This window comes from Alosa sapidissima, chromosome 6 (assembly GCF_018492685.1).
Source record: "Alosa sapidissima isolate fAloSap1 chromosome 6, fAloSap1.pri, whole genome shotgun sequence".
NCBI lineage: Eukaryota > Metazoa > Chordata > Actinopteri > Clupeiformes > Clupeidae > Alosa > Alosa sapidissima.
Genome location: NC_055962.1, coordinates 34,645,796 through 34,659,702, shown reverse-complemented (window position 1 = coordinate 34,659,702; position 13,907 = coordinate 34,645,796). Strand labels below are relative to the sequence as shown.

General features: G+C 42.6%; 1 protein-coding gene across 1 annotated transcript; it reads right to left on the bottom strand.

The window, feature by feature from the left end:
- LOC121711604 (cation-independent mannose-6-phosphate receptor-like) lies at positions 1 to 7,410 on the bottom strand. The gene is made up of 13 exons (XM_042095351.1): positions 7,312 to 7,410; positions 6,785 to 6,864; positions 5,569 to 5,775; positions 4,629 to 4,784; positions 4,345 to 4,503; positions 4,041 to 4,233; positions 3,735 to 3,887; positions 3,128 to 3,362; positions 2,696 to 2,829; positions 2,311 to 2,428; positions 1,705 to 1,851; positions 1,279 to 1,463; positions 1 to 1,147 (listed from the first exon to the last, which is right to left on the bottom strand). Exons 1-13 carry the CDS (start codon positions 7,355 to 7,357, stop codon positions 957 to 959), a joined length of 2,004 nt encoding a protein of 667 aa, XP_041951285.1. The 5' UTR covers positions 7,358 to 7,410; the 3' UTR covers positions 1 to 956.
- Positions 7,411 to 13,907: the final 6,497 nt, after the last annotated feature.

Here is a 13,907-nt window from a genome sequence, read left to right as displayed (position 1 = left end):
TGTCATAACAAAGGGTCAGACTTTTATTTTTTATAAATTTACAGCATTGTGTGTAGATTGATGAGAAAAAAAACCAAACCCATATGTACAAGGTCTTATGTGAGATACAAGGTCTTTTGTGAGGTACAAGGCCTGATGTGAGATACAAGGTCTTATGTGAGGTACAGTATAAGGTCTTATGTGGTGAGGCACATGGTCTGATGTGAGGTACAAGGTCTTATGTGAGATACAAGGTCTTATGTGAGGTACAAGATCTTAATGTGGTGAGGTAAATGGTATTATGTGAGGTACATGGTCTTAATGTGGTGATTGTGGACATCCTGCAGACATTGTGATTCCATCTGGTTACTTGAAATATTCTTGAAACGTAATGTAATTTCACACCAGTTGAGCAGGAAAGGTTCAGCAAAAAAAAAAAGATGCTATGAAACTATTTGATTGGTAATCACAATGGGGAGAAGATGCAAAAATGAAGTGATTTGTGCTACAGGCTCCCCCTGTTTCCCTTTGGGCTTGTCCATAGTCATGAGGTGACAGCTTTGATATCAGATGAGATTAAAGGTAGGGTTTATGATGAATGACACTGCATTTGTTATTGTTTTAGGGGCAGGCCACAGTAAACACTTCAACACCCTCACCTACTGTACACATACTGTACACATTATATACACATGTATATATTCCCTGGGCAGATATCAATGAGCATAACATTTATTATAAACTGGGTGGCAGCTTCAAATGATCTGTTGTTGCAGAATGACCCAATGTGATTTGGGAGGAGATGTGAGTGTTGATCATATGGAGCACATGAAATGCACTTTCTTTTGACACCTGAACCAGAATCTCCCTTCTCTTTCTAGGTAGGCCTACGTGAACACCACCATCCATGCTGGCACACACATAACTGTTCACTAGAGTAGACTGACTACTGAAAACAGTAGAGTGCAGAGAGCCACTCACAAAAAGTCACACACTCTGGAGGTGTGCCACACAAACAGGTACTGGCACAGGTCCGTCTCCAGCAGGAACTCTGGAATGCCCTCGCCAGCCTCGGGGTTGCAGTGGAACAGGATAGCCGACGAGACCGTGTGCTTCCTGTCCCGTCCACAGGTCGACACGGACGGCACCAACACGTCCAGGTTCCCTCCTGCGGGAGGAGAAGGACAAAACCACTTCATTATGCCCGATGAGGTCATTACAAGATCCCCAAGATTAGGGAGGTCCATCTTTGATTGCTACTCAGCAGAATAAGATGGCTCCATGAGAGAGTGGGCTCACCTTTGATGTAGTACTTGGCCTTGCTGGAGGAGCCAATCTTACGGTGCCAATTACCGTTCACCTTCACCTGGCAGATGTAGGCCCCCATGCAGTTGGTGACCGAGCTGTTGGTGATGCCGGACAGCTGGATGTCGTAGACGTAGCGGTCTCCATTGGGTCTGATGTCCCCTGTGGCCTGGTGCAATCTGAGGACCAATAGACAAGTCACTCTAGGACAGTCTCATAAACCCATGCAAGTCTCGTCTAAAAGGCATCACTCGTTCTAATGCTACAGGTCAGCCTTGGATGGACATTTGCAATGCACATCACAGTAATACGTAACTATATTGAGCTTCAATGTGCAAGACCAAGACTGGGTAGATATGTGACCAGGATTTTAATTTCATAACATGTGTGTGTCTGTGTATGTGTGTGTGTGTGTGTTACCTGGTGTACAGGTCCCCCAGGTTAATTCGGGCTCCGGTGTCCGGGAGGGTGATGGTGCCATTGACCATTTCCACCTCCTGCTGCTCAACAGCACAGGCTGCTCGTGTCTCCCACTCCAACCAGAACTCACACGCGACAGGATCCTCTCTGTGCGCACACACACACACACACACACACACACACACACACACACACACACACACAACGATAAACAAGATCCGAATACTCTGGGAAGAGCCATTTACAAGGTGACAGGTCATGGCTTACATACTGTTACTGGTCCTTCAATTTATAACACTTAAGACAACATTCATAACATTTAAGGATAAACAAAACATCTTCGTCCCAGTCATATTTGCCTGCTCCCTATGATAGCCGAGACAGAGCAGAATTGTGCAAATCTTTTTGCCTTCTATTTTTGCAAACCCCTGCACATTTATATGGACGTGGCCTAGACTTCCAAATACCAGAGTTATTTATTTCAATGTGATGCCCAGTCTTTAGTGTGCCTAATTCAAGCCATATGCATTTGACATGAGGAAACCAGATTTCCTTGAAATGTTTATGCAGAACAGCCAATGTGCAGTGACACTTAGGGACACTTACCTCTGGAGTTTCGGATGGCCAGTTATGGTGCTACATGTCAACTGAATTATAGTTTTGGCACGAAGGTCACTCCCACACACGGCATCTCCCATTGTGTAGTTAACCAGAATCTTCCCCTCTAGTATTGTGAAGAGAGAGAGTACTGGTTTATATTTTACACATTACAGTTTGGAGTGACAGTAATACAACAATTCTACAAAGCCACAGAACCCTTATTTCTCACACTCAAACCCTTTAATGTTCAAAGCTCTCCCATGGTTCAGACTACTGTATGATGAAATAATTGCAAATAGGTCCCCAAGGTCATGGTTAGACATGGGAAGGTGAAAGGTAACCCATACAGGTTATGATGAAGGATCTCAGCGAGACCTGATCCTGCACTCACCGCGGTACTCCAGGGTCTGGGTATGGACTAGGCCCAGGGTCTGGGTCTGGCCTTTGTTCTTGCGACACACAGTGGCCCCCTCTGGACAGTCAGTGAGCCCCCCGTGGATGCTTTGACACAGATTAATGTAATACCTGCAGAAGACACCAGAGATGGAACATGGGGGGCATTTTCCACTCGCCATGACAACAGGAGTGAGGGAGAAACAATAGGCAACAGAAACACATGCAAAGAAGGACAGCAAACCGTGTGCATGTATATTATGGGGGTGTGGCTGCATTGTCGATTCTACTTTTAAGTTCGAAGTTCGAGATTAAGATGTAATTTCGATCAATTTCAATATAAAATCGAAATCGTGATATAATGTATATACATATATACTGTATATAGTACACACGCACACGTTACAATCAGAGAGAAAGGGGGACTCACTGGTCAGTGCCGCTGCTGAACTTCCAGGGCTCGGTGAGGGAGGAGAGGGTGCGCAGGTCGTAGGTCTTGTGGAGGCTCACCAGCTGGCACTCCATCTTCTTAGGGGTGCAGACGGCGCTGGTGTTCCACCGGAAGGTGCTGGAGCAGCCCTTCGTCTCGCTCAGAAGCTCCGGGCTGCCCCGCCCCGCCGTCCGGCTGCACGTGAACAAGATAGTGGACTGACGCTTCGTGCTCTCTGCCAACGAAACAAGTACAGCGCCATGCCGTCCATCAGAGAGTGTAACAAAGGGCTTTGGACTAGTTGCTCATACAGGTTATGATAAAGCTCATGAAACACCATTTGAATTGTTGAATTTCCCCCAGGGATCAATAAAGTATCTATCTATCTATCTATCTATCTATCTATCTATCTATCTATCTATTTGCAACCTCCCTTGACAGCCGCTGTGTGTGTCTGCTCTCGACCCCTTATGTGTTTTAATAGTCATTGCCTGTGGAAATGTGGAAGTCTAGGCATGTTTGATAACGTTTAGGTAGTAGTGCTTCATTGAATCCATTTAACTGAGCCGTTTTCCATTGCTTTGCCTGATGTGTGAGCAGGTCTCACCTGTAGCGCAGTTACCCCATTGGTGGTCCTTGTTCCAGTCACTGGTGATGGGGCACCATAGCCGCTGTTCAGTCATGCCTTCAGTGGTGCATTCTGTTAAGGTCTTCTTCAGGTATTGCGAAGGGAAAACGCACATATCCCCCTTGTCTGTTACTGTAGAGGAAAACACAGTCACTTCACATAAGTCAGCAAAACTTGTTGCATGTTTAGTCAGGTCCTGGGAATGGTGCAAAACCACACTGTGAACAGACTATTTGGCACCGGAGGTCAGAGTTACAGTGAGGGTCACAGTGGGAAATGCCTGACCTGGAGGACACGGATCCCCGCCTGCGTAGGTCATGATGACGGTCTGGTCCTGGCGCTTGTAGTCCAGACTCATGGCTTTGCTGTGGCCGAAAGAGACGCCCGAGGCCCCGTCCATCTGACACACGGCGCTGTTGTTACAGGCCGAGTCAGGGATGGAATCACACACGTTTATCTTGTAGGAGCTGGCGGGCACCTGGAGGACAGCAGGAAATCACTGATTTTCCCAACCACATGTGTAATACGCCATTGGGAGTTGTGTGTGTGTGTGTGTACGTTTAGGGGGGGGGGGGGTAAGAACACATACCTGCACGAGCCCTGACAGAGAGGTCAGGTTGAAGGTATACTGCAGCTGGGAGACATGGAGAGAGCAGCCACTGGTGGTCAAGATCTCTGGGCAGACAACAGGAGTGGCCCACTCAAACACGTACAGACACTGCTGCTGTCGGATCATCTGAGGAGTACCCTGACAGACACACACACCCATACACACACATTTATCACTCTGACTAAATAGTGCCATGAATATACACCTTTCCATTACACCAGTGGCGTTGGCACAGACTGCAGAGTCTCAGGTGTGCATCTTACCAGATCAGTGCCTGACTGGCAGCTGAAGATGACTTTGGACGTGTAGTTCAGGGAGGCGTTCTGGCTGCAGGGGGTGGTGCTCTGGAAGACCATCTCCACGTTGCCCGTGTTGCTGTTGTACTCTGGAGTGGATTGGAATGTGATTCGCCCAATATCCTAACCAGGACAAATACAGGACAGGTGTAAACACACTGGTCAAACTTTGACATTTGACACATGCTACTGATTGTTACAAATGCAAACTAAGTAAATAAAGTTGGGTTACTCAAGCAAGCAGTAAAGCTAATAACCAGATATACACTAAAACACTGGACATATTTGTATTAATATATTTTGGTGATATTTGATGATATTCCATGACTTTGCCCTAAAAATAAGCAAATTCCCTGACTTTCTGGAATAGACAGAATTCCATGATATTCCAGCAATTCCATGACCCGTGGGAACCCTGCCCTTATCTAACTCTGGGGCGACTCAACAGTCAGTCAGCATCACAGCTAGTGCTTTTGAAGTGGGCTTGGTCTGTGCAAGAAGAGTATAAGTATATATACTTTTTTGATCCCGTGAGGGAAACTTGGTCTCTGCATTTAACCCAATCGGTGAATTAGTGAAACACAAACAGCACACAGTGAACACACAGTGAGGTGAAGCACACACTAATCCCGGCACAGTGAGCTGCCTGCTTCAATGGCGGCGCTCGGGGAGCAGTGAGGGGTTAGGTGCCTTGCTCAAGGGCACTTCAGCCGCGGCCCACTGGTCGGGGCTCGAACCGGCAACCCTCCGGTTACAAGTCCAGAGTGCTAACCAGTGGGCCACGGCTGCCCACAATAATGTGGTTTATGTACTGACTGAAACACTATTCTGGTACAGGCCTGAAAATGTAACATAACTTTATGATGTCTACATGAATATGCATGCAGAGTAAGGGCAGGTAACTCACAATGGGCTGGCCTTTGTCAGGGTCCATGCACACGGCCGCTCCTGGGGGACAGAGGACTCCGGGGATGGGGTTGAGGGGCTGGCAGATGTTGATGTAGAAGTCAGGCGAGTTCTCATTGTCCTTGTCCGTGGCCAGGTAGGATCCAGTGGTGTGAATCAGAGGACGCAGGTCGATCAGGTCCTTGCCTGTCCACACGGAGCACCTCACCTGTACAGGTAACACAGGACCACATCAGACCTTACGTCAGCACAAGGCTGCCTGAGTTAGCACAAGCTTCCTTCGGACTTCACTTTTAAATAACAGGAGAGGAGAGAACTTCTACTATACTATGGGCCTCTGGTGCCAATAATACATTCACACTTAAGATTGTGCTGTGCACTTTCTACACGAAACATGGTATTAATGATGGGAAAACATGGACAAGCATACCTCTGTGTGTGATCTCAAGGTGGCATACAGATTATATTTATGATTTGCAGATTGGCAACATCATGAGGAACTGATCATTTTAACAGCAAGGAGGTTGGTGCTGATTTTAGAATAATTTATCATTCAAAATATTAATTGTTATCAACATTCAAAGTGACATTTAATATTACTAAAAGGGAGATCCCAGGTCTAACAAGGAGCAGGACCGGAGCACTCAATGCTTAAAGAGCCAAGGAGCGGCCCCAGCGGTGGCGCGACTGGCTGGGGCACCTGCACCGTACGCCGGCGACCCGGGTTCGATTCCCGCCCCGTGGTCCTTAGCGGATCCAATCCCGACTCTCTCTCCCACTCACGTCCTGTCAATCTCCACTATCCTATCTAATTAAAGGCATAAAAAGCCCAAAAAATATACTTTAAAAAAAACAGCCAAGGAGCAGGACCGGAGCACTCAATGCTTTAACGTGTTTTTATTTGTGCAGACTGACTAACGTTTCAACACCCATGCGTCTTCTTCAGAGTCAAGAAAAAGACGCATGGGCGTCGAAACGGTAGTCAGTTTCAGGTCAGGTTCAGCACTCTGGGAACACAAATGAAATATATTTGTTTATTTGGATTAATGCAATCACATACAAGGCTAATGGAAATAATGTTGTACCATAATCCAGTAACTAACCCCTTGGAATAAAATAGAGAGTATTTGACAACCATTTACTACAATCCTCTCCTTTCACAAATTCAGTCAGGAACTAGTTCTAAAGGAGTGATAGAAATGGAGAGTGGATTTAACCTCCACGGCTGCCGTGTTCACTGAATATGCCCCATCAGTTTTAGTGTAATCATCAAGGACATTTGAAAGCACTCCAGTGACTAAAGAGACAGAGGAGAAAACATTGATTACTATGCCCCTATTGTCTGAAAATCAAATAAGAGCTTGCACAGTTTGAATGTTTGCTAACATACTGTACAATTGGGAAAGCAATGGTATAATGATTTTATCAAACTGCCAAATCTCATTGTAACTGGCAGACTTCTTTTACAAAGATGTACGGATTAACAGATTGCTTAATTGACATTTCTGTGACAATATATGAAACAGAATCACTTGGCTAGTCAAACTTTCATCAACATCAAACAAAAAATTTTTGATGAAAACTATCAATGTGCAACATGACTTCTCCAGTGTAAGACACAAACTGTATTGGAAAAACAATTACATCATGAGATGAACTCCAAATACAGATGGAAAATGAAATGGCAAATATCAGTTTCCAGATGTACATGTAAATGTAAAGTGGATTTATTGATTTATCTTACCTGTACAGAGCAGCGCACATGTTAAAAGAAATTTGGATGTGTCCATGTTGTGGCAGGAAGAGCCACCGCAACCAGGCCCTTACATGGATTTGGAGTCTTTTAAACCATGTCAGTAAGACAAATAGATAGATCTCACTCATCTGTCAATCATTGTCCTGACAAGAACAGGGTGCAGAGGTCAATATTTGGGCCAATTTGCTATAGAGGTCTCAACCCAGATTTCTGTCTATCTCAGGAATGACATTGTGATGTAAATAAATGTTGTTAATGGAGCCAAAAGTATATTTTCGACACATACTTAGTGTTTCACTTTTTCTTAATCGATGTACACACTTCACAATTGAGCATAAACACATCAGGTATAAAGGATCAGCATTATTTTTCTTAAATGATTATGGGAATGTTGAAGGAAATAGCTATGAAATACATTAGTTCATTCATCTACTAAAAACACATGAGCATCAATAAAAAGCCAAGTATTTTGCAATGTATTTTCTGCATCTTGCATCAATCAATAGGAGTTAATATTTCACAAAAATAGACCAATGTCCTCTTTAGCAAACAGAATTCACCAAACAACCTAATTTGGTGACTGTGGACATTGCATACATTACAGTGTTAATATATAATGGGATATGACCACATCATAGCATAACAACTCTCCCTTTCACAAGGCAAAGATTGCAAGCCCAAAACTATAAACTACAAATATGTCATTTTAAATTAAATTTTTAAATAAATAAATAAATAAATAAATAAAGCACTACCATATGTGGATCCTACCATCAAAAAGGCTTTGTGTGTTAAAGTTGCTATGTCATCAACAATATTTTTCTAAAGATAGAGAATTGTTGGAGATTCAGTTGTATGTTAATACTAGATGTCATTGTACCCCTCAAAAATAGCTTGATGTTGTCCATTTCCCACATATGTACTGCTTCAATAAAACATATTGTGTGCATTGGCAAGGGAGATGACACTACATCAGACCAATCATAATGGGACAATTAACTGCAAAATCATTCAGCTGGTATGACATTTGACATATATTTCATATATTTCACCTAAAACTATTTTTACCCACAAACAAAGCGCTTCAGTTGTGGACCCACAGTAGCCTGGGTGTAAAAAATTGTGGTTTGTCAAATGAAAATCCATGATCCGTTTTTCAAGATGGGTTCTAATTATCTTCATCCAACTGTCAGTTCATATGTTTTTAAACATCCAATGTCTGGACGGAGGGATTGCTCAGCAAGGGTGCCTAACGTCAATCTGCAAGAGATCTGCAGCTGCCACGACCACCGAGCTGCGGCTGACATGCGAGCTGCCATGCTAGCATCTACCGGTGCCTGGAGTCTGGATTGAGTGCTAAGAAACTCTGATGACAGTGTCAACCATGAACAACAAACAACAAACGGTCACTGTCTAGGACCACCGAGCTGATAATCAGCAGGGTTTCCCATCACAAATTCGGACTGTCTAGTCCTTCCAGTGCTCTCCAGACCGCCAGTGAATTCTCTGGGTTGGTCAGTTATAAAGTTGGTGTTGCATCGTGAAGACACAGCTGTGCGCAGTTTTCACCCGGGTCATCTTTGCCCTTGGACATTTTCAGCCGGTTGGAAATTGGACTAATTTTATTTTTAATTTTTATTTATTTTATTTATTAATTTGTTTGTTGTATGTCTTGGTGTCACGGGTACGCTGGCAATTTCTTCTTATTACTGCACTGTACTGTTCTTCCTAGGCAACAACTTTTTCTTCTTATTACAGTGCATGAAAATGCACTGTACTGTTCTTCCTAGGCAACTTCTTCTTACTAGCTGTCGATCAACAATTTTTAAACTATCTACTGTCTATCAACAACTTTTAAACTATCTACATTCAGCTTTTAAACAGTCTACTTTTAAACTATCAACTTTTATGAAGCTATGCAACCACCATGTCTATCCTAGCATCACCGTAGTAACCATCTCTGTATTATCTGTTTTAACTATACATGATATTTTACATCACAACTTTAGCATTTTCATGCACTGGTAATTCCTTGGAATTGCATTTCTAGTTATTATTCTTCTTCTAACGCTTTTTCCGCATTTAATGCGGCTTCAACCGTTTAATGTAGACTTCATTCAAACTGTGTTACGTAGGTCTTACTTAGGACAGGTGTGGAATGTATTTTTCATATTTGTAACTTTTATACTTTTTGAACTATTAATTAAAAACTATTCAAAATTTCCCCATAGACTTAACATTGGCGATTATGGCATCACAATAGGGCACTTAGAATCCTATGCCAAGTGTTCCGGCCAGAGCCATATGGTTCCGGCCACCTCCAGCAACTGTCTGTCTCAGGCTTTAAGCATACAATCTGGCTCTCTTAAGACTACAGATCCTGTTCAACTGTTTCCTCTGCCCACAACTGTTTCAAAATAAAAGTCTCCACTACAATAATTCCCTATTAAATAATTTAACCATTTAAACTATCAAACTATTTAACTGTTCAACTATTCCAACTGTCAGTTATCATCAACTATGCCTCTAGCCTACTATATTAAACCACCACCTACCTAGTAACCAATTTAGCAACTATTAAAATTAAGCATATATGTCAGTTTCCATAGCAACCAAGATGATTATACTAGCAAACCACTGTAGTAACTCCTTTATTTCTGATAGTAGCCACCATGGACACCCTAGCAATAACCTAGCAACGACTTCAAGTACCCTAGCAACAGCCTAGCAACCACATTCCATTAAAACCTAGCAACCAACATCATTAACCTAGCTACCAGCATAGCAACCACCATAACTACTCTAGCAACAGTCAGTTGTCATCAACTTTGACTCCAATCAACTGTTTCCTCTCCCCACAACTGTTTCAAAATAAAAGTATTCACTGCTATAATCCCCTATTAAATTATTTAACCATTTAAACTATCCAACTTTTTAACTGTTCGACTATTCCAACTGTCAGTTGTCATCAACTGTGACTCCAGTCAACTGTTCCCTCTCCCCACAACTGTTTCAAAATAAAAGTATTCACTGCTATAATCCCCAATTAAATTATTTAACCATTTAAACTATCCAACTTTTTAACTGTTCAACTATTCCAACTGTCAGTTGTCATCAACTGTGACTCCCGTCAACTGTTTCCTCTGCCCAACGCTGTTTCAAAATAAAAGTCCTCACTACAATAATTCCCTATGAAATATTTGAACCATTTAAACTATCCAACTATTTAACTGTTCAGCCAATCCAACTGTCGTCATCAGCTATGACTCCCGCCAATTGTGTCCTCTGCCCACAACTGTTTGGCAGCCTGGGCTTTTCAGTCAACTAGTGTGATCAACTCCCAATCTACATTCAACTTTTAAACTGTATACTTTTAAACTATCAACTTTTATTAAGCTGTGCAACCACCATGTCTGTCCTAGCGTCATTTTCATGCTCTCGTAATTCCCTGGAATTACATTCTCTAGTTTCTTAAATGTATGTCTTGGTGTCACGGGTACGCTGGCGACTACGCCGCTCCGTCCGGCATCTATTGTCTTTGTTAGTCTGTGTCAATGACAATGTCTTATATGTGGAGCGCTTTGGGTTGCACTCTGTGCATGTTAAATGCGCTATACAAATAAATTGTAATGTATTGTAACATCGGGCATTGTGACATTATTAGTAGTTGAATTAAATAGCATGTCCAGATGATAATTACTACAGTGTAGTGGCCAGATTAGGCTGGACCTTCTCCCCAGCCTCCCGATCACGCATGGTCAACCAAAGTGGCCTGGTTCTCAAGGTGATAATTTCTCTTCCCTTCTCGCCAATATTGGTCTATTGTTGTCCAAATACCCTCCCTAAAATGCGTGGTCAACCAAAATGGCCCAGCTCTATGTGGGAATGTTTCTCTTCCTTTCTCTCCAATATCGGCCTATTGTTGTCCAGATCCTTCCTAACACTCATGGTAAACCAGAGGCCAGGTTCTCACTGGTGATGGTTCCTCTTTATTGCTGTCCAAACCAAGGCATCTGACATTTGGCCTATTTTTATTGCTCAAGCTCTGATTTCCACAAGGATCTGGTCATAAGTGTTTTCATTCATGAGGACTCAGGTTTGGTCATCGGTAAGGTGTAACAATTGGATGGCAGAATTCCTTTCAAAAGAGACACAGGATTTTCAGTTTTGAATATTGTGTCTAATAGAGAACTGAGTCTAATGTTTTAGAATTGCAAAATGTGAGTATAGTGGGCAATGTGCTTTAGCAGACCAGCTCAAATGTGCTTTAGCAGACCAGCTCAATAATCTACCTGAGTAGTTTCAATGTCTGTTAAAAAACTGAAAAAAAAAGCTTTGTGTCTGTCCATCTTATGAATAAATTTCTAGTTAACCATGTCAGATAGATCTCTCCCCTCAGTCAGCCATTGTCCAGGGTGAAAAGGTCAGTAGTTACTTGTCATCTTTTAGCTATAATACGAACATTCATTTCTATTGACACATTGTTTGCAAAGACACCTTGACATATCACAAGTTTTGATGTCAGACATAATAACCCGAGAGATGTTGAAGAAGGTTGAAGAATTGGAGGGGTTGTTTCTCATTCATGTCCTTCCCTTTTAAAGGTCAGGTATAAGCGATTCTAAGCTATTTTTAACAGTTTTTGTAACACTCAGCAAATATCTGCTCACGATTCGCTCTCTCCACTCTCTGTAAAACACACTTCTTACACAGCCCTGGCTCTGTGAATGGGAGACAAAGTGGGGGCAGCCTGCCCCTAAAACAATAACAAACCACTGTGTGGGGTTTCAGGGAGCACTGAAGGAAGGGGTGAGCTACTTTGTGTGCCCTTTGGTTCAAATGTAATGTAAGTAGCTTTGGTCAAATGCATCTGCTAAGGAACATAAACATAAGTGCACAAATGCAATGTCATTCAGCACTGCAAACAAAGCTGTCACCTTATGACTATGGACAAGCCCAAAGGGAAACAGGGGGAGCCTGTAGCACAAATCACTTCATTTTTGCATCTTCTCCCCATTGTGATTACCAATCAAATAGGTTCATAGCATCTTTTTTTTTTTTCTGAACCTTTCCTGCTCAACTGGTGTGCAATCTCAGTGAATTGTACGGTGAGTAATTGGCGGACCACAAAAGGCCATATGTTCTGTGCAGCCATTTGAGGAAGCCTCCTTGAATGAACATCAGAACACTATGTCCTTACATGGCAGATGACGTAACCGATGTCCACCACCAGAGATGAGAGCGGTAGGTTGCTCATGAGACCCATATTATGAGGCAACTGGTAATGACTATTTCCACATCCATGTCAAAATGTCAAAACAAGCATGTAGTCAAAAACATACAGTAGTATGATAAACTATGTATGTATATTGACTAGATTGAAGCTTGTTATTTATTTTTCTTTGTCCACATATTGGGGGAGTCATTATGGTTATATTTGAATATTGGACACAGGGACGTGCAAAGGGAAGGGCTAAAGTTGCCCAGGCAACTGCCCGTCTGTCCTCTTTGACTGAGATGCCCCTTGCTTTGACAAATATCCGTCAACTTATTTTAGATTACTTGAAATGTAATCCATTACAGAGTACAGACTACACACCAATTTTTGTAATCAGTAACGTAATCCATTGGATTACAAAAATAATGTAACGTAATTTGAATACTTTTGGATTACTTCAAAATAAAAAACTCAAAAATGAAATACATTGAATAAAAAAGACAGAGCTTACGAATACATTGAATAAAAAAGACAGGGTTTACAGATAGCAAGCGGCACTTGTTGCACTTGCTACAAGGTTGTGCTGGGTTGAGTGAATGGCCCAAAGATTTGTGTTGTGGTGCTATTTCTGCTACTTTATAGTACACATGTAGCCCCCACTTCCCCTTCGGCGTGTTCATGTCTAAACCTCACTCCTGATCTGGGTCAGGGCACCAATGCCTTGTGCTGATTTGCACGGCTCAGCCCTGCACTCGCTCGGACTCGAACCCGCAAACAGCAGCACCTTGGATTCGAGAGTCAAGCGTGCTAACAATCGAGCTAAACGTTGGGGGGTGTCCTCATTTTGGCCAATTTGTCCTCACTTTATAGATAACTTGTCCTCCTTTTCAGAGTCTGGTTGGTGGTCACCCTAGTTCTGCTACATTATAGCACGCATGTATGTAGCCTTATATGGTACAGATTTTGTCTTTGCTTTAAGCTCTGAACAATGTCCAAACCAAAATGTCAAAAAGAAAGAAGAAAACTAAAAAGATAGCAAACACCCAAATGATCTTACTGTAATGAAAATAGCAATATGTAATTAATTAATTTATAGAATATTCTTTACTCTCCCCCCCCCCCCCCCCCCCAAAAAAAAGGCTTTTTTCAGGAAAGACCAATGGCCCCTCAAAATGTCTGTGCACGTCCCTGGAAGGACATGTCGTTCCCCCCCACCCCCCCCAAAATGTCTATGGTGACTACGGCCCTGCGTCATCGTGTTCTTTGCCACTTTAATTGTCATTTTGTATGTTTGGATGTTACAGTAGAATAACACTTTAAGTTTCCTTACTTTTAACATCAATGAATCAAGGTGACCCAGGGAGAA

Bases quoted from the DNA above. Each gene is read 5' to 3' on its own strand.
- LOC121711604 (XM_042095351.1), bottom strand. From the start codon at position 7,357: ATGGACACATCCAAATTTCTTTTAACATGTGCGCTGCTCTGTACAG. The intron at 6,865-7,311 runs GTAAGATAAATC...CTGTCTCTTTAG, and splicing joins ATGTGCGCTGCTCTGTACAG to TCACTGGAGTGCTTTCAAAT. The intron at 3,888-4,040 runs GTCAGGCATTTC...TTTCCTCTACAG, and splicing joins CGGGGATCCGTGTCCTCCAG to TAACAGACAAGGGGGATATG.